This window comes from Pinus tabuliformis, chromosome Q (assembly GCF_031772625.1).
Source record: "Pinus tabuliformis cultivar Carrire ecotype Pingquan chromosome Q, CPIR1, whole genome shotgun sequence".
Classification (NCBI taxonomy): Eukaryota; Viridiplantae; Streptophyta; class Pinopsida; order Pinales; family Pinaceae; genus Pinus; species Pinus tabuliformis.
In genome coordinates, this window is record NC_142296.1 from 1,273,900,893 (window position 1) to 1,273,921,706 (window position 20,814).

The 20,814-nt window shown below is 36.7% G+C and overlaps 1 protein-coding gene across 2 annotated transcripts in view; it reads right to left on the reverse strand.

The window, feature by feature from the left end:
* Positions 1-3,034: 3,034 nt before the first annotated feature.
* LOC149224494 (uncharacterized) overlaps positions 3,035-20,814 on the reverse strand; it is a 122,125-nt gene continuing 104,345 nt past the window's right edge. The window contains exons 1-2 of one of the 2 annotated variants that reach the window (XM_089383570.1): positions 3,449-3,737; positions 3,035-3,332 (exon numbers count right to left, since the gene is read on the reverse strand). In XM_089383570.1, coding sequence (XP_089239696.1) covers positions 3,316-3,332; positions 3,449-3,737 — 306 coding nt within the window. In that variant the 3' untranslated portion in view covers positions 3,035-3,315. Of the gene's footprint in view, positions 3,333-3,448; positions 3,738-20,814 lie in introns of those variants that run through there. The other variant, XM_089383571.1, reaches the window with a different exon arrangement.

Genomic DNA, 20,814 nt, shown 5'->3' on the forward strand with positions numbered 1-20,814 from the left:
GGTCCCCATAGGATAAGGTGATCAAAATCTAGAGACTTTATCTTATTGGAGAACATATAGAGTCTTGCATTTCCTCCTTCGACTATGTAGTCACAGAGCATGTGGGTCGCGAAGGGAATTAGGCAGCTGATAGGTTAGCCAATTGGAGAAGTGATCACCAAGGTCAATAATTTCTCAATGACTAGCCTTTCAAGTCACAAAATGCCCTACTTAAGGAGTTCAGTATGATAGTGGATTCGGAAGAGGCTTCCCTGATGGGGGTGACAAACATCGAGGTTACTCAAATGTGTGGGTTATGATGATAAACATCTGGTAGATGGTGTGAACGCCGGTCACCTCATCCTCCCATTGTGTTAGTAGTACAGGGTAATTAACGGTGTGACATGCGAGTTTTAAATCGGTCTGTTTGGGATTAAGAGTGGGTGAGGTTCATTGGTATATGGTTATTGTCGATATCCAAGTTTGGTATTGTGTTGTGACAATTTTCTGGTTAGTTGTTCGAGGATTGAGCTTTGGTGGTCTCACAAGTTTCTCTGGTTAGTGTATTTTTTGGGAATGGTGGCAATTTCATAGCCATCGTCTCCTCCTCTGCCTTCAGGTTATAAAAAACAATAAGTTCCCTTCCCTATGTGTGATTTCCTACTTTTTTTAGAGGTTTAAGTGAATTGTGTTTCGTTATCAAGTTGGCCCTCAAGCCCTTCCGTGTGTTGTTAGTTAATTATCTTCCTAGATCCCTTCTGTGTTTACAGGGGTGTTTGTGTATTTTGTCGATCGGTTTTCTTCTTGTGTCTCTTATTTTTATGGCTTTTGTGGACTCCCACGACCCACTGCTCGGTGAATAGGTATTGGTGCTAGAGGGAGGGGGGAATTATCCTAAGGTGTCTATGACAATCAATTATCAAGTGGGGTTCGTGCCTAGTGGGTTAGTGGTTCGATGTGTTGTTGCCTGGCCTGTGTCTTTGCTTCTTATTGCTTCCTCTAATAGAGGTATCAACAAGACTCTGGATAGCTTGGTTTTTTTTCCTAGTTGTGGTATCATTTGTAAGTCCCTGAGCTAGATATAGTGGATCAATTGTTCCTTGTCGCCAAAGTCTTCTGGATAATTAAGGGTTCTTTGTTTCTTTGTTGTGTGTTTTGGTGCATTGGGCGATGATATTGTTTATTGTTGTTCCTGTCTTGAAGAGTTTTCTTAGGCTTTCATAATGTGGCCCATGTCGAATAACTCCCACTCCAAACCCCAAAAGAGCGGAATTTTGGCCAGCTAGGGAAGGCACCATAAGAATTTGAAGGTGGTAGTGGTGGACCATGTGCCTGAGCATTCCGCGTGGGGAGGTAGAACCATTGGTAGCATGGGTTGGGTGATATCGGGGGCCCATGGTGCTAGGGGTGGCTCGAGAGAAGCAGTGATTGGGAAGAAGGGAAGTGTGAAGAGTGGTGGTGAAGTTGGTGGTCGAGGCAGGACATGTTGGTAGAGGTGTGCCGGGGTTGTTTGTCAGCAATGTTTCTCTAAGGATTGTAAGGACCTGGTCTAGCCTGTTATGGATCGATTGGAAATTCATGATAAGGCTAGGAAGGAAGAACATGAAGCTATCATTTTTACGCTCAACCAGTTGCATTACTTCCAATGCCATGTTCAGAAGAGGATCGTGGTGGTATGGCGAGGTCAAAATTTGATATATGGAAAGGTGGAAAATTTGGAGACATGGTTGCCTCATTTCGAGCAGCACGTCCAGTGCACTTACCGTCCCCCTCCTCCTATAGGCCCTGGACTAGGTAATCTTACCTCTATTACTTCTAATGACGGAGCATGGTTACAGGTGTTCTACTCATTTTATTTATCTTTTGGTGTTTTTGGCCTGTTAAGTTGTGGATTGTGTCTCTAGTTTTACTTTTGTTTATTTTCCATATGTTGTTAGCAGTAGTCAAAACAACCTTCACGCTAAGACTATGATAAGTCATAATATTAATAGAACAAAAACAAAAATATTAATAAAAAAAAACAAAAAGAATACCATAATTACTCCCAAATCTAACCATCAAAATCCTCACCACAAAAATCTCCAAACTCACGATACAATAATTATTATAAATTAATAATGAGTTGTAGTGTGAAATATATACTCCCGCATCGAGTGTGATGAGGAACATTTCTGCCGCAGCTTTGAATGACGCTAACCACCTTGGATACGTTGATGAGCTTTGCAATTTGAGGAGTAACCTTGGGACACACGCATCCCATGTTTGCACTTCTTATGAGACCGCAACACGCAGCAGAAGGAGACTTTCCCAACACTATTGAACTGCACTTGTTCACCAAATACTATTGAACCTCATCTCCACATTTTTCGGCTTCTACAGCAGCAGCCAAGATGAGGCAGATGCATACAAATACAAATCCAAATCCTCTGAAATTCGCCATAATTCTGAAATCCTCTCTACAAAATTCTGATTGCAGAGAGGTTGTGTGTGTCTGTGATCACATTATTGTGGAGGAGTGGATTGTTATATAGAATTTTGGAGAGAAGTAAAGTGCGATGACCGTTTACCAACAGAACACGCCTCCTTCCTCCTAAGAAATTGGACTTTGGAATACCGAGCATGACTGACTCACATAACAAAGAGAAGTTGTGATATTGATGAAGGGTTGAAGGCAAGGATTGCATAGACGAAGTCAGAAACCTGGGAGTTCTATGCACTTATTTAATAATCCTTTTCATATTATCTAATGGATATCAGTAGTTATATTTTCATATTTAAGTTATTTGTTTTAATTGATATACATCATATAAACACAAACATATTATACATCTTTTCCATTCCGAAATTTTAACTCTTCACAAATATTACATAGAAAAAATAAACATACTTCAGAATATCTAGAAATAAACAGTCCATATACATGAAATTACAGTACATGAAAACTCTGTTGAAAGTTCGAAAGTTCGAAGCTGAGATTAGAGTTCAGATTCCAAGCAATTCAAATAGTCAATCAAAATATCATATTCTTTTCTTTATATTTGCGATATTCAAGAAGGAAAAGAAATGTGAAAGACTCAATTTCAAGTGGAATTGTTGAATTTCAGGTCCATCTTTATTTATTGGCTTACAAGTCGCCATTACCAAGAAAAGTCGTGGGCAGAAACATGGAATCTGCCATGAACTCTCATGGATTCAGACATATGATTTAAAGAAATATCTACTGTAACACTTGCATAAATAGTATTTATCCTTAAGCTAAATCTGTAGAATATGTGATAGATGGACGCCATTGCAAAGGAGGGCAACTTTTCATCTCCAGGGGCTGGAACTTATACACTAGGGTGTTGTAATGCCTGCATAACAATTGAAATCAAGAACATATGAATAATTACAACATTTAAGGGTTGAAAATAACCAAAGCAATACAATGATTATTATAAATTATTGAGTTGCAGTCTGAAATATATACTCCCGCATTGAGTGTGAGGAGGAACGCTTCTGCCACAGCTTTCAATGACGCCAACCACCTTGGTTACGTTGACGAGCTTTGCAATTTGAGGAGTAACTAGGGGACACACGCATCCCGTGTCTGCACTTCTTATGAGACCACAACACACAGCAGAAGGAGATTCTCCTAACACTACGGGACTGCAATTGTTCTCCAAAGCTTGGATCTCATCTCCACATTTGTCGGCTTCTACAGCAGCAACCAAGATGAGGCAGATGCATACAAATCCAAATCCTCTGAAAGTCGCCATTCTGCCTCGTTTTCTACAAAATTCTGATTGCCGAAAGGTTGTGTGTGTATGATTACAATTTTGTGGAGGAATGGAATGTTATATAGAGCTTTGGAGAGAACGTAAACTGTGATTACTGATTACCAGCAGAACAAGCCGCCACCTGAAAAGCATCCATGTATCAAAATAAAATCATTCACGTCTGTAATAATATTATTCACAGTAAGTATTCACAATTAATCCATAAATAAATAAATAAATATTTTGGACGATATGCATGTTCCTTTCCTAGAATTTAGAATCAGAATATGTATGTCAGAAAAGTATGTCACTTTCTGGAATCGTTCGGTGGTAAAGTTTTGGTTTCCACAGATTTTATATTCCAATGTTAAATAGGATTATATATGCTCAAGTATGATTCTTTTTCTATTAATATTATAATCGGTTGAAAAAAAAAATCTATTCACCTAGTTATTTCTATTAGTTATTTCTATTAATATTATAATTGAATATTAACTTAATATTAATACCTATTCAACCATTTAATAATAACTTTTAACATTGAGTTAATATTAGCACAATAATTTATTTTTTTGGAAACACAACAATTTGGATTACAATGGGAAAAAGAAATTACATATCATGCACCATAAGATTATATATGGTTGCTCTAAAGAATGATTCCTTTTCTATTAATATTATAATTGAATACTAATTCAATATTAATAATAATTTAATAATAATATTAATATAATAATTTTTTTTGTTTTTGGAAACACAATATTTTGTATTATTATTGAAAAAGACATGATTTTTCAGTGAAAAAAAAAAAAAAAAAAACTTATTTATATAGTTATTTTTATGAATATTATAATTGAATACTAACTCAATTTTAATAGTAATTTAACAATAATTAATATAATATTCTTTTTTGTTTTTGAAAACACAATATTTTGTATTATTATTGAAAAATGCATGATTCCTTTAGTTGAAAAAAAAAACCTATCTACCTAGTTATTTCTATTAATATTATAATTGAATATTAATTGAATATTAATACCAATTCAATAATTTAATAATAATTTTAACACTAGTTAATATTAGCAGAATAACCTATTTTCTTGTAAACACAACAATTTATATTACTATTCAAAAAGGAAATTACATATCATGCACCATTGATCTCAAGAAGGATTATATATGGTTGCTAAGGGCGTGATTCTTTTTCTATTAATATTATAATTGAATGCTAACTCAATATTAATAGTCATTGGTGATCGTATCAATACGTGACCCAATAGCCCGATCCGAAGTGAGCGGTGGGATCGGAAGGAATTGATGAAGGTGAGTGGAAAAGTTTTTATCCGGGAGCAGATAAGGTATCTGAATCTGGTATCGTCGGGTGGAGCAAGGATAGAACTTCTGTCACAAAAAAATGGAAAGAGTTATACAAAAATTGGATCAATGACAGCGACCCAAAAACTTGAAAAAGAAAAAAGGGGATACTTTTTATCAAAAACTTACAGCAGCTTGCCAAACAAAGGCTAAGAGAAAAGAGAGAACAGGAATAATTGGCATTACATCGACAATTGGATCAGAAATTGCATAAGCCTCAGGTAATTTTCCAAAAAAGGGATTATTTGAATGAATAAAGGCATCATCTAGAAAAATATTGAACATAACTGGCATTTTTATTCTCCAATAAAAATTAGGGGGGGGGTAAAGCCAGAAAAGTCTTTGATTGATCGAATCGATCGAAGCTCTTCGGCAAGTTTGACCGGACTTGGGGTTGGAAGGGATGATTCTTTCATACATACAACATTTTACCCAATCTAATAGAAAATGATCAATGAATGGATATTCTTGTCACTTTTTCTGTTTCTCCTATTATGTCCAATTCCATCAATAACCTATTTTGTTGAAATATCCACAAAAATTTTTCCCCAATTGAGATCTGATCTAATGAATCTTGGATACTAATGGGTTGACAAAAAATTTGATATAAGTATTCATTAGCATATGAATAGGGAAATAGGATGGGAATGGGGCGTGGCCAAGCGGTAAGGCAGCAGGTTTTGATCCTGTTATTCGGAGGTTCGAATCCTTCCGTCCCAGACTTATTTCATTGGTTCCTGTTTTCCCTTCCTTCGCTCTTCCCTTTTTTCTTTCGTAAAAGATCCAACTTTGTTTTCCTTTTTATCATAATTTAACCATACTTAAAGTTCAGAAGGGAATGTGATTACAATAGGGAAGAGATAAAGGGATATATCTGTGGTGCAAGATGGGAATACGGATCAATTTGAGATAAGGTTCAATTTATGAAATTAGCCCATTGGATGTATGCTGGTCCTGCTCATATTGGAACTCTACGAGTAGCTAGTTCATTCAAAAATGTCCATGCCATTATGCATGCTCCTCTAGGAGATGATTATTTTAATGTAATGCGTTCTATGTTAGAACGGGAAAGAAATTTTACTCCTGCAACTGCTAGTATAGTAGATCGTCACGTACTAGCACGTGGATCTCGAAAAAGAGTTGTGGATCATATTATTCGAAAAGATAAGGAGGAAGGTCCCGATCTGATAATATTAACACCTACATGTACCTCTAGTATCTTAGAAGAGGATTTAAAAAACTTTGTGGATAGAGCATCCATAATCTCCGATTGCAACGTCATTTTTGCGGATGTGGATCATTATCAAGTGAATGAAATTCAGGCAGCGGATAGAACTTTGGAACAGGTAGTTCGATATTATTTGGAGAAATCCCATACATTGGATCAATTCGTAACAGATGCACCTTCTGTAAATATAATTGGGATTCTTACTCTGGGTTTTCATAATCGACATGATTGTCGTGAGTTGAGACGTTTATTAAAAGATCTGGACATCAGAATTAATCAAATAATTCCTGAAGGAGGATCTGTAGAGGATCCGAAAAATTTACCAAGAGCTCGGTTCAATTTAATTCCTTATCGTGAAGTGGGCTTAATGACAGCGATGTATTTGAATAAGGAATTTGGAATGCCTTATGTATCTACAACTCCTATGGGAGTTGTAGATATGGCCGAGTGCATCCGACAGATAAAGAAATCTCTTGAGACCTTGGCGGCTCCTATTTTATCGAGCAAAAGGGTTGATTACGAATCCTATATCGATGGACAAACTCGATTCGTTTCCCAAGCTGCTTGGTTATCAAGATCTATCGATTGTCAGAATTTTACGGGGAAAGAAACAGTCGTTTTTGGTGATGCAACTCATGCTGCTTCAATCACTAAGATACTTGCTAGAGAGATGGGAATTCGTGTGAGTTGTACAGGTACTTATTGTAAACATGATGCAGAATGGTTCAAAGAGCAAATTAAAGATTTTTGTGATGAGATAATCATCACAGATGATCATGCTGAAGTAGGAGATATTATCTCTCGCGTGGAACCCTCTGCAATATTTGGTACTCAAATGGAACATCATATTGGTAAACGTCTTGAAATTCCCTGTGGAGTTATTTCCGCCCCAGCTCATATCCAAAATTTTTCCTTGGGATATCGACCCTTCCTGGGTTACGAAGGTACTAATCAAATAGCTGATCTAGTTTATAACTCATTCGCTCTGGGTATGGAGGATCATCTTCTAGATATTTTTTGTGGTCATGATACGAAGGAAATAATGACTAAATCCTTATCCACGGATATTAGTCCAATTTGGGATCCTGAAAGTCGGCAAGAATTGGGTAAAATCCCCCGTTTTGTAAGGGACGAAGTAAAAAGAAATACAGAAAAATTTGCACGACGAAAGGGCATTTTGAACGTTACTGTCGAGGTAATGCACGCAGCTAAAGAAGCATTAAGTTAAGTACCTAATAAATATCAATTAATTGATTACATTGAGTGTATTCTATACAAAAAGAGTGGATCCGATTCGATACCTATTCCTATCATATCATTTGAGTTAATGACTATTCATAATCACGTCTCGAATCATGATTCGAGATCACTGATCTCGATCATGATTCGAGATCAGGGAGGAATCTTCAAAACATCGTCTGAAACGATGCGGTAGTTTACATAATGGGTTTCGTGGATATGGATTATGACATCATTTCATATTCGGATCAAATGCCCTTGGCTCAACATTATTCTTATTTTATTATATACTCTCCAAGTAAATCTCGTTTCTTTCTTTTTTTTGGAAACACAACATTTTGTATTATTATTGAAAAGCCCAAGTTTAAAAAAAAAAAAAACATATTCACCTAGTTATTTCTATTAATATTATAATTGAATACTAATTCAATATTAATACCAATTCAATAATTTAATAATAATTTTAACACTAAGTTAATGTTAGCACAATAATCTATTTTTTTGGAAACATGACAATTTGTATTACTACTGAAAAAGGAGATTACATATCATGCACCATCCATATCCAAATGGCTCTAAAAGGCAATATAAAAAAAGCTAGAGGACTATAGGGAATTTCACAGGACTGGACTACACATTACAAATCAAGTCTAAATACTGAGCTCCCAAGAGTTGAGACAAGAGAAGACATATGAAAAAAAACCAAACTCTAGGGGCCACATAGTCTAAGCTGGCTAAATGATCACAGATACAATAAAAATTTAGCCTTGAATAGAAAAAGAGCCACTTTGGTAAGGCAACAATAACATAAGCCATAATTTTCCATAGGTACAGCACAGAGATAACTACTTGCAAAATGAGTTTTCCACCAAAGATTGACCTTGTAAATTGCACCAAGCACAAATATCTTGATCCATATAGGTGGAGGTCAACCATGTTCAGTTTTCTAGTGTTTTATGGCTAACACAATCACTTATTGCAATTCTTCTTCAATTAGCAATCAATTTCCAATATAATTCAATCTTCCAGTGCTATTTGTTTTGTTCCTCTTGAAAAAAAAAAAGTAAGGCACTACAAAACCATGTGCATAGCAAAACAAGAGCCAAACTAGGAGAACCACAAATATATCTTCATTTCATGATCCATCTACATTGTCCAAAGATAAAAAAAACATCAGCAACGTTAAGGCGTGTTCAGCCATATAAGCTAAAATGATAAAATGATTTCCTAGGCTTAGTCTGAAGAAATAACAATAAGGTCAAGATCACTGCAAACTAGAGCGTCGGTAGGGTCTCTAGGAGGATCAAAGATATCTCCTGAGGATGAGTCTGACACCAAATAATTCTCCACATGATTCTGGAAAGCATCAACATCATTAAGTCTCAACCTGTGATTCTGTAAAATGTGCTTAATATCCTCTAGTGCAAAAAGGACATTGTAATTGTCAACTTGTTTGTCATTGAGAAATAAGTTTAACATAGTGTCCATCTATTGATGCAATATCTATTGATCCAAAGAGAGAGAATACAAGAAATGAAATCATCTCTTCCGAAACATACCTAGGTATAGAACCTGTTTCAGAACATCACCCCCCACATTCGAATTCTTAATGGTATGGGTGTTCTCCAAACTCTTATGACTCCAATAGGAAATTTTCTTTACACACTTTAAGGGGAACATTATCAAATAAAGTTGCTACTCTGTCAAAAGAAAAGGTTCAACCACATTTTATGACAACATTACCACCACCACCTCTTATACTTGTCATTCTTTGGCGAGCAGGCATGATAGAGGATGCACAATAACAATGTAGATAACCGCTTAGAGTACCCTACCAAAAAAAACAATAAAAATGGACGAGTCAACACTCCTTCAATACCAGACCAAAGAACAAACAAGTCATCCCCCAATTTCCATGAAAGAGGTCCAAATCCAAGAATTTTTTGAAATTCACAACTTTCATTTCACATAATATACCAATAACGCGACCACAAAACTAACATTCAAGAACCAAGAGTACCTGCACATACCACAATTACAGACACAACCCTAAAGAGAAGTGACAGCATAAAAAAGGTGTAGTCAAACTGAAGGAAATAAATTTAAGCCACAATTAACTTGAAACTTACCCAAATCACTAGCCTAGAGAAATTTAAAGCAATAAACTAGAGAAATCAACACAAAACACGAATTGAGAATTGGCCCTTTATTAATAAAGCAAGAAAACCCTGCACTTCAAAACCAGACTGAGAAATAGCCTAGATACCAACAACCACAAACCATAATAGTTAGGAATAACAAATACCTCTAAACTCGCTATCAAGAAGAGGCGAATTAAAGTATATAACCATTAATTCAAAGACATGCCAAATATCTGTAAAATGTAAATAGAGAATGGAAAACATCAGCACCATGCTTGAACCAGCATAGAAGAAAACACAAAGAGGGTTCCCTCCTCATAGATAGAGTTCACAACCTTAGAAGGCAAACAAAGCATTACAAAAATCAAATAGAAATATTGGATGCAAGAGGTTGAGGAGTGAGCCTTTCCTCCGCTTCTCTTCTTAACTTACCTCTTCCACCTTATAACACCCAACATGCATTTACAATGAATGGGAATCATGTGTAAAATCAAGTCCCATTACCCGTCGTGTTCCATGCCATTGCCCAACGATGACAATTGTAAACCTGGCACATGACAATTGTATGTCTATTAAATCCTTTTTTTTGTTAATAATAAGTTATTGTTAATAATACAATAACCTATTATTAACAAAGAAAAGGATTTAACACACATATAATTCTCATTTTTTTTTGTATTACTATTACATGGAACATGTGTCCCTAAGGAATATAGAACAATAAACTAAAAATAGAGACAAATAATGTTTCATAAACCAAGCTATAAGACAAGTTTCACAAATTTAAAAGTTGTATAGTTATATATTGATTTCACTTCTCATTAATTTTGAAAAGTGATCATCATAGTCATAATCATAATAATAAATTTATAAAAATATTGAATAAATGTGAAAATGTGAAAATTTAGAAATGATAAATAGCTATTACTAAAAACTCCATCCTATCATTTAAAAGGGACTAGGAAAATACAACAGCATCTTTCATCCAAAATAATAAATTAAGAAGCGACTAAGAATATACACCAACATCTTTCATCCAAAATAATAAATTAAGATTTATAATTAGAAGAGATTAATATGTGAACATTTAATAATAGGGATACCCATCAACATAACTAGGACCAAAGGGACTTTAGGCTGAGACATTTCATGACATGTGTGCATTAAATTTAGATTAAAAGACTTTGAGTTTTGAGTTTTAATTGATTTATTATTTTATTTTTAATTTAAAATAAATCTAAAAAATCATATATATTGTATTATTAATAAAATTTTGATTATAATATAATTATAATTTTTATTAATTATTTTTTAGATTAATTAAATTAAAATTTTAACCAGAAAGTACCTTGGGTGTCAGGGTCAATTATCATGAGAATTATCTTAGCTTTAGTCTCCTTTTCATTTGTAATTATGTTGTCATGATCTTGCATGTCTTCATTTCTAAGAATGTTGTTATGTAGAACGTTGATTGTTCTGTAAGATATGCCATGTGTATCACAAAATGTTAGTGATCACAATTTATAAGTTGCAACGAATAAAATCATATGTCTATTGGATATAGATGAAACATGTGTATCTGTATTTATTTCTTTGGACGAACATTTCTCAAGTTTCGAGGATTCGAAGGTAACAGATCGAAAAAAATAATATTAATGTTTTAAATCTTTTTTATGTTTTTTTGGTCAAGTAAGAGTGGAGCCTTCAATTAACCGATAAAATGTTACATATGGTACACGTATTTACAAGTGTAAAGACCAGCAAAAGGCAGACCCGTTGATTGTTAATAGACAACAAGGTGAACAAAACCCAAAATCATATATCACATCACGGAGTTACAAAGACTCAAAAGCATATGCACACAGGATTCCCGACTTGCGATATGCGATTTCCCTTTTCCACCGTTGATCTCATCCGATAGATCTACGGCTGTCTAAATATCGCATCGCACCATCATGTAATTTCATCACTCTCGCATGCGATATGCGATAACATCCGGGCTAAATTGAAACCGCACCTATAATATTCTCAGCTCCCCTCGCCCAAGCTTTATCGCTCAATCTCCACTGTTTATCTTACCTTCAATCCGACAGTTAAGACTTCCTCCGATCAACAGAGTTCCTCGGTGATCCAATGCCGAAGATCGAAACACATTTGATCTGACGGTCCACAATGACATTGCATCGGACCACTTACATGACATTTAATAGCCTTACGAAGCCGATAAGAATTATACAACCTTAATCTATAAAATTTCAAGTTCACCCTTGAGGTTAAAGTTTGATCTCTTTATGGCCCGATATCCATTAGATGACGAAGGCCATTAAATCCTAGAGTCTACGACCCTTCATCTAGCATACGGGTTAACTAGCTCTCGACCCCCGTAGTTGACTATGACGTAAGCATTGACTGTGGGATTGAAAATTAGGATTTATTGTGGCATTTCAGCCAGACTCAAGGACTTCCACTCTCGTCTACTCCCACTAGTCTACTAATCATTGTCGATCTGATGGTCCAGATCAATTCTCGCCTTTCACCTTCCACCAATTTTAATATTGAATCTCCTTCATTCATTTTTTAGCTCCATCTTATGCGACTTAAACCTGGCCACCCATCACGAACAAATCTCGTCCATTGATCTTCTATATCCAACGGATACATGCATCAACACTTCACTTCTTCGTTATTCTCTTCATTTGAGTTTTTACAGATAGGATTTACTGCAGCACTTCAACCAGGCACAAGGACTTCCCTTCTCTCCTACTTCTGCTAGTCTTCCTCCTGTTCATTATTCATGGTCTGGAAGTGTGTCATATCTTTGGTAGCATGTCGTTGACAATAATCACGCAGTTTACCAGAGGGTATAGAATTCCAATCATACCGAATATAGCTTTCCTTACATAGCACTCCTTCATTCGCCAGATGATCAGCTAACATACTGGATTTTCTTCGCACATGAACGAAGCTGAAGGTTCTCACGGTTCGCAAGTGGGAATGAATCCACTGAAAGACATGCGATAGCCTGCAATTTTTCTACACTTTTCCATCTATCATTCCATTACACATTTTCTTGGCCGCATTAATGACCAATTCAGAGTCAGCTTCAATGATGGCATTGTGTAAATTTGACTGGATCAGGATTTCCACACACTGCTCTAAGGCCATGAGCTCTGCCATTTTATTAGCGGCAGTCCCCAAATGACTATGAAAGATATCCTTTATGCGCCCTTGCTCATCTCTTATGACACCTCCAAATCTAGCCATCCCTGGGTTGCCCTTAGTAGCCCGAACAATATTGATTTTCAAAAAACCATGAGGAGGAGGCTACTAGATATCTTTACCAAAAGTTGTTTTTCTCACACCCTTATCAGTCCCTTGCGGAACCAGAGAATGGAGACCCAACTGCAGTAATATGCTAGCATCCAGGGGCAATGGAGGGTCCTCAGGAATTTTCCACATAAGGGCTCCTACGGTATCTTTGAGCTGTCATAAAATTTGGCCAATGATGTTCTGTGTTGAGCTTGTTTTTTCTCTTGAAAATATTGCCATTACGTTCTTTCTAAACATCCCATATAATAAAGCCTGGAACCAGAGTCCAATCCTTGTTAATTATTTCATTACCTAAGAAGTATTTCCTCCAATTCTTCAAAGTTTTGGTGATGCTGAGTCAGTCCTTGTCAGTTTGCATGAAGACTGAGGTCGCCCAATCCCACAAGGTTGAGGTGAAGGGGTAAAGGTTTAGTAAATGTTCCATCGTCTCCTCCTGTAAGACACATAGATGGCATTTGGACGGGACAACAAATCCCCTTTTTAGAAGATTCTCCCATGTGAGAATTTTCTTTTGATGAACCAACCACATAAACAACTTGATTTTCATCCATTGTGAGTTCTACCAAAGGTCATTCCAAACCTGATCAGGGTTTGGATAATCAAAACATAGGGCCATGTGTTTAGCTTCTTTGAGGTTAAAGGTGCCTTCAGCATTTCTAGCCCATCTCAGTTGGTCAGATGAGGATGACACCAAAATATTCCTTTGCTCTAAGTCAAGAGCAAGGGAATCTACCTAGGCCTTCAAAGGACTCTCTTCACTATAACTAAGATCCTTCCACATTATCCATTTACCATTGTCCCTCACCTAATCCCAGAAGTCACTAACCATAAGTAAACCTTTGTTTTCAATGTCATTTTTGAGAGCCGATAGTTCTTCTCTAAAAAAATCTAGTTCCTACTACGTGTTATCCTCCCAAAATTGTGCAAGGTTCCCAACTCGAATCTCCCAAAAACTATGCTGATGGAAAATGGCTCTATTCTCCCAAGCAAGGTTCCAAATGTGGGAGCCCTTGATAAGCCCTAACATTCGGATATGATCCCTCTCCTGCCATTTATTTTCATATTTCCGTTTCCAAAGCTTGGCCCAAGGGGTTGCTGATTCCTTGAGCCACATCCACCAAAGTTTGGCTCCCAAAACTCTGCTGAGGATTTCAGGGTCATGAAGCCCCAAACCAACATGGACCTTAGGTTTGCAGAGCTTGTCACAAGCTACCAAAGCCCACTTATTTTTATCTTCTCCCTTTCCCCAAAGAAAATCTCATTCAATACTCTTGATTTGTTGCATAACTCCTTTGGGAGGAGGAAGAGCTGAAAACATGAAAATGGGTATAGCCTATAGGACAACCTTTGTAAGCACAAGATTCCATGCCAAATTCAAAGACCTGCAGGTCCATTTTCTGACTTTTTCCTTAAGTTTATTAGTTACCCACTCCCACACTCCCTTGCTCATATGTTTGTCAGTAAGAGGCATTCCAAGGTACTTGGAAGGTAACTGATCCCTTTGAAACCAAAGAATTTGGGTGAGGTTCCTTTGAATAGAAATGTTAGTGTTGAAAAAAAAACACCTTTGATTTGTCGAGGCTTACCTCTGTACCAGTGGGCAAAGCAAATTCATTCAGGATTCGTTTGAAATCTCTGGCTTCCTTAACCATAGGAATGCCCTGGAGCATTGTGTCATCAACAAATTGTTGATGAGTAGAAGTAACACCATTCGGGGTAAGTTTCAGACCCTGGATTCTTCCTTCAGCATTTTCCATTTTGATCGCTCTGTCTTGCCCTTCCATCATGAGAACAAAGAGGAAGGGGGAGAGGGGATCCCCTTGCCTGAGACCCCTAAAAGGCATAAAGGTTCTAGAGGGAGAGTCGTTAAGCGAAATGGAGAATCTAGCCATGAATACAAGGGCCATAACCCCTCTTATCCAGTTGTGGTCGAAGCCATAAGCTCTTAGCACTACCCTAATGTAATACCATCTTAGCTTATCATACGCTTTTCCTAGGTCTACCTGCATGATCATACTGGCTTGGTTATTGCTCTTAAGAGAGTGTACCACCTCGTGAGTTTGTATGATGTTGTTAAGAATTTGTCTTCCTTCCACTAATCCAGTTTGCTCCTCTAAGATGAGAGAAGGAAGAAGAAGCTTGAGTCTATCAGCGATCACTTTGGAAATAATTTTATACACCACATTACATGAGGCTATGGGTCTGAATCTATCAGGTGTCAGCTTTTTCCTACTTTGGAATCAAGGCTATGAAAGAGGCATTAAGATCTTTCAAAATAGTTTTGGATATTCTAGAGTCTTCCACTACATCAAGGATATCTTCTTTGACTATTTTCCAGCAAGCTGTGAAGAAGTCCACATTGAAACCATTAGGGCCAGGAGCTTTCCCATTTTGCATCTCATTGATAACATCACTAACCTCATCTTCAGACACTGGCCTGTTAATATTGTGGTTGTCTTCCCTGGTTACAAGCTTAGGAATGAACTTTGTGAATTTGTTAATGAACCAGGTTCTATCGATGAGAGGCTCCTTTGCTATGCTAAGGAAGTGTTGAACTAGGAAAGATTCCATTTCTTTATGAGATATGAGCTCTTTCCCTTGAGAATCTTTAAGTTTTGAAATTATTATTCCAAGTAAAAGTGCCATTTATTGTTTCTGAGTCCACTAGCCCCATGTTATGCATGAAGTTATGGAAGGAAATGGATTCTCTGCTTAGTGTTCTGGTACAACCTTTTTTCTCTGTAAGAAATCTGATCATATTAAAATCCCCAGCCAGAATCCAGGGCATATCCAGATATCTCTCTCTCAACTCCTCAAGGGAGGTGAGAAGCTTAAGTTTGTCTTCTAGTTTTTGAGGACCGTAGACATTAGAGATCATGCAGATATCCTTATCACCCAAAGGTTGAATCACCAGGGATAGATAGTTCCTAGAAGCTTCAGCATCCAGGATTCCAAGTTTTTGAGGATCCCATAAGGTAATAATCCCACCCGCCAAGTTATCCACTTTAACCTCTAGATACTCACACTTGATTAACCATTTGTTGTGTATCTGTCTGATCTTGTACATCGAACATTTTTTTTCCCGAATAAAAATGATATCTAATTTTTCTTCTTTTATTCTACTGCTAAGAGTTCTTTGTTTCCTTTTACTTCCTAGACCCATAATGTTCCAAGTTGTAAGCTTCATTAAGAAAGGTTTGTAAAGGAGTAACTGGTGAGATCCCTCATCTTAGCTGAGTTAATCATAAGTTTCCCACATTCGGTCAGCAAGTCATTCTGTTTTTTCCTTCCCCTTTTCCTACCCGGGTTCTTGGAAGAATGCATCAGTATATCCTCCATAATTTTCACTCCCCTATTCTCCTAGATATCATGGTTTCTTTTGAGTCCAGAACACCTTTTTTGTGATCTCTAGAGGAAGAGTTGTTGAACCCTGTCAAACTCCTCTTTTGCTAGAGAGTCTACTCGTTTGGTGATGCCTTGTTCCAGAAACTTTTCTAGATATAAATTCTCCCTCTCTAGAATCTCCTGCAGTTCATGGTCTTCCATTCCAGCCTCACTTGGGGTCACCTCATGGTTCTTTCTGAGCTCCATAATGCTCAGCATATCATCCTTTTGTTTGTTGTTTTCTAGTATATCCTCCATATTAGCATCCCTTTCCTTCTTAGTGGGAATATTCTCTAATTCCTAGTTTTTCCTGTTTTTTTTTACTTCTTCTTCTAAGATCTTGAAACTATTGTGGCTCAGTTGTCCGTCTTCATTAATTTTCTTTTGGTATCACTTGCCTCCTTTCCCTTTACCCCAAACCTTAGTAAAACCTTTAGGATCCTTTCCTGTAGTGGTTTTCGTATTTCTCTCCAGCTTTTTCAATGGGCAGTCCCTGTATAGGTGTTTGTGTTCATGGCACTTACGACACCTAAATGGGACATGTTCATAGCCCACCGTCTGCATCCATTCCTCGTCATACACTTCTAAAATGATTGCATCTGGAATTTCCCTAGATAAGTCCATTTCCACACATATCCAGGTGAAGGAAGTGTATTTGCCTCTTAGAGTAGCATTTGAGATCTTTACAGAATGCCCTAGCTTGTTTCTGATAGCCTTTAGAGACTCCGGCAACCAATAATCTAAAGGAAGGTGTTATGAAACCAAATCACAAAAAGATAGAAAACATAGATCAATGCCTTATAATTCAGCCTCTTTGAGGGGGAAACCTCCTTTACATTACACAAATGAACAATTCTTTGATGTTTCAAATGACAAAACCTCCTTTCTATATATAGGAGTCTAAGGGGTCACAATATAACCAAGCCGGCCTAACAATAATAAAGGCACAAAAACAACAATAGAGGGATTCTATGGGTCACCGTAATAACAATATGGGGACAATAGGGGCACAACAATATTAATAAGGGGTTCAACTACAATAGTAATGGGGGAATCACTAGTATTATAGGGACCCAACATTCCCCTCTCCTTCAAAAAATTGTTGTCCTCAACGCTTTTGTAGTTCTGGATGCTTTTGTATAAAATTCTCATCCTCCCATGTGGAATATTCGGTGGATAAGTTCTTCCACTTGATGAGATACTCCGAAATTGATTGATTTCGTAGCTGTCAAGTTCTTGTTTCTATAACTTCTTCCAGTTCTAATATAAATTTTCCTTCCTCGTCAAGTTCTGGCAATATTCTTTGAACTGGAGCTTGTTGCTTATAACCTTCTTTAAACATGAAACATGGAAAACTGGGTGTACTCGAGAAGCTACAGGAAGATCCAATTTTTATGCCATAGTACCAATCTTTTGTAACACCTTGTACAAACCATAATACTTTGGTGATAATTTATTATCCTTCTTAGCTTGCTTGAGGGACATTTTTTTATATGGTTGTAGTCATAGGAACACCCAGTCACCTACATTAAAACTTCTTTCACTGTGATATTCATCTTCCTGTTGTTTCATTCTATTCTACGCCAACACAAGGTTATCCTTTAAGAGTTGGAGAACTTATTGTTGATGCTCGATGTGATGTTCCACTACTTGAACCTTAGAATTTTCTTTCAAATATGATGTGATATATGGTGGCTAATATCCATAAAGTTCCATAAATGGGGTCATTTTTGCTGCAATATGGAAAGAAGTGCTATACCACCATTCAGCCAGAGGCAACCATTTGACCCATTAAGTCTATTTATCAGATACAAAGCAATGAAGTTATCCTTCCAAACATTTGTTTACTATCTCAGTTTTCCCATCAGATTGAGGATGATAACATGAGCTATGAGCTAACTGAGTACCAAGACATGAAAATAATTCTGTCCAAAAATTTCCAGTTAAAACGGGATCTCTATCACTTACAATAATATTTGGTCTTCCATGCATCTTTTGAATTGTTTCCATAAATGCAGTAGCAACTATACTGGCTTTAAATGTATGTGATAATGCATAAAAATGTGCATACTTGGTAAGTCTGTCAACTACCACCATGATGACAGTCTTTCCTTTAGACTTGGGTAAACTTGTGATAAAATCCATTGAAACCTCCTCCCAACATTAGCTTGGAATGGATAAAGGTTGTAATAGACCTGAGGTCTTAATTGTTTCAACTTTATTTTTTTGGAAAACCAAACATTCTGCCACAAACTTTTGAATATCAGATTTAAGGCCAACCCAACAAAAATTCCTTCTTAACCCTGTGGTAAGTTTTTAAAAATCCCGAGTGCCCCCCTAAGGGAGAAGTGTGCAATTCCATAAGAATTTTTTGTTTGAGTTGGGAATTATTACAGAGGTATAAGCAATATTTGTACCATAACGAATCATTTTTCCAGCTAAATGTATCAGATGTACTGGAATCTTGTTGTAACTTTCGAATAAGTGGCCACACTTCTTCGTCATTCTTCCATTCCTCCCTTGCTTCATTTATCCAATCTGGTTGGATAATAGAAATGGCGCACAACAATGCTTCCACATCCTCATCCTTTCTTGAGAGCGCATCTGCCACAACATTTTTCTTCCCTTTTTTGTAGATGCTTTCAAAGTCATAACCCAACATCTTTGTGACCCATATTTGTTTTTCTTCAGAGGATAATCCTTGTTCTAGAAAGTATTTAAGGCTATCATGATCCGTTTTTACCTTGAAGTGTCGTCCCATTAGGTAGGGTTTCCTTCTCATAAATAGCTTTGTGTAAATACTTTCCCTTGATTGGACGACTTTCGAAAGCACTGGGTCTTTCATCTTGCATTAAAACAACACCAATTCCATTTCTTGAAGCATCACATTCCATAATAAATGTTTTTGTGAAGTCCAATGTAGCTAAGACCAGTGCTTGGCACATTGACTCTTTAAGATGTTCGAAGGCCTTTGTTGCTTCTGGAGTCCATAAAAATGCATCTTTCTTCAATAGTGTTGTTAGAGGTGATGCTATTCTGCAATAATTCTTCACAAATTTGTGATAATACCCTGTCAACCCAAGAAATCCTCGCAGATGCTTTATGGATGTGGGGATCTTCCATTCCTTAATGGCTTTAATTTTACTAGGGTCTACCTTAACACCTTCATGAGATACAATATGACCCAGATATTCCACCTCTTTTACTCCAAAGAAACATTTGGATCTTTTTGCATATAATTGTTTGTCCTCCAATAGTTGTAGCACCCTGTCAACATGTTCAACATGATCCTTCCAAGACTTGTTGTAGATTAGTATATCATCAAAAAATACTAACACAAATTTTCTAAGGGTTTGAAAATGGAATTCATCAAACCTTGAAATGTAGAAGGTGCATTGGTAAGGCCAAAAGGCATGACAAAAAATTCATAATGACCCTCGTGAGTTATAAATGTTATATTCGGAATGTCTTCAATCTTCATTTTGATTTGATGATATCCTGAAGAAAGATCCAACTTGGTGAAGTGAAATGTAGAAGGTGCATTGGTAAGGCCAAAAGGCATGACAAAAAATTCATAATGACCCTCGTGAGTTATAAATGTTATATTCGGAATGTCTTCAATCTTCATTTTGATTTGATGATATCCTGAAGAAAGATCCAACTTGGTGAAGTAAATTGATCCATGCAATTCATCCAATAATTCATCAATGATAGGAATGGGAAATTTATCTTTAATAGTGAGCTTGTTGAGCTCCCTATAATCTGGACACATGCGCCATGATCCATCTTTCTTGTGCACCAATACTACTGGCGAAGAGAAAGAACTTTGACTAGGTTGAATTATACCCGCCTCTAGCATTTTTGCAAACATATGTTTAATTTAACTCTTTTGGGCATAAGGATATCTGTACGGCCTAATGTTTGTAGGAACACTTTCTGGAATCACATGAATAGCATGACCTTGATCACAAATAGGTGGGAGACCTTTGGGAGTCTCAAATACCTTGGAATGATTGTCCAAGACATTTTGGGGATCTGGAGAAATAGGTGATTTCTATGTGGAAACATCTAGCGAAGAGAAATGTTCAATTACACCTCGTTATTCCTTTTTTATAAGCTTTGTCATACCATTAGAGCTGATTATATTTACCGGTTTCCCTGCAATACCCCTTAATTCATCTTCCTTTCCATCCATAGAAAATTTCATGAAAAGTTCTTGAAAATTAAAAGCTATTGTACCCAAGGATTGTAGCCATTAGACTCCTAGTACAACATCAACACCTCCCATTGGAATGGAAATCATTGGGCTATTCAATACATATTCTCCCATGGACAACTTGATATTATGGCACTTTCCAGAGAAATTTATGGTTCCTCCACT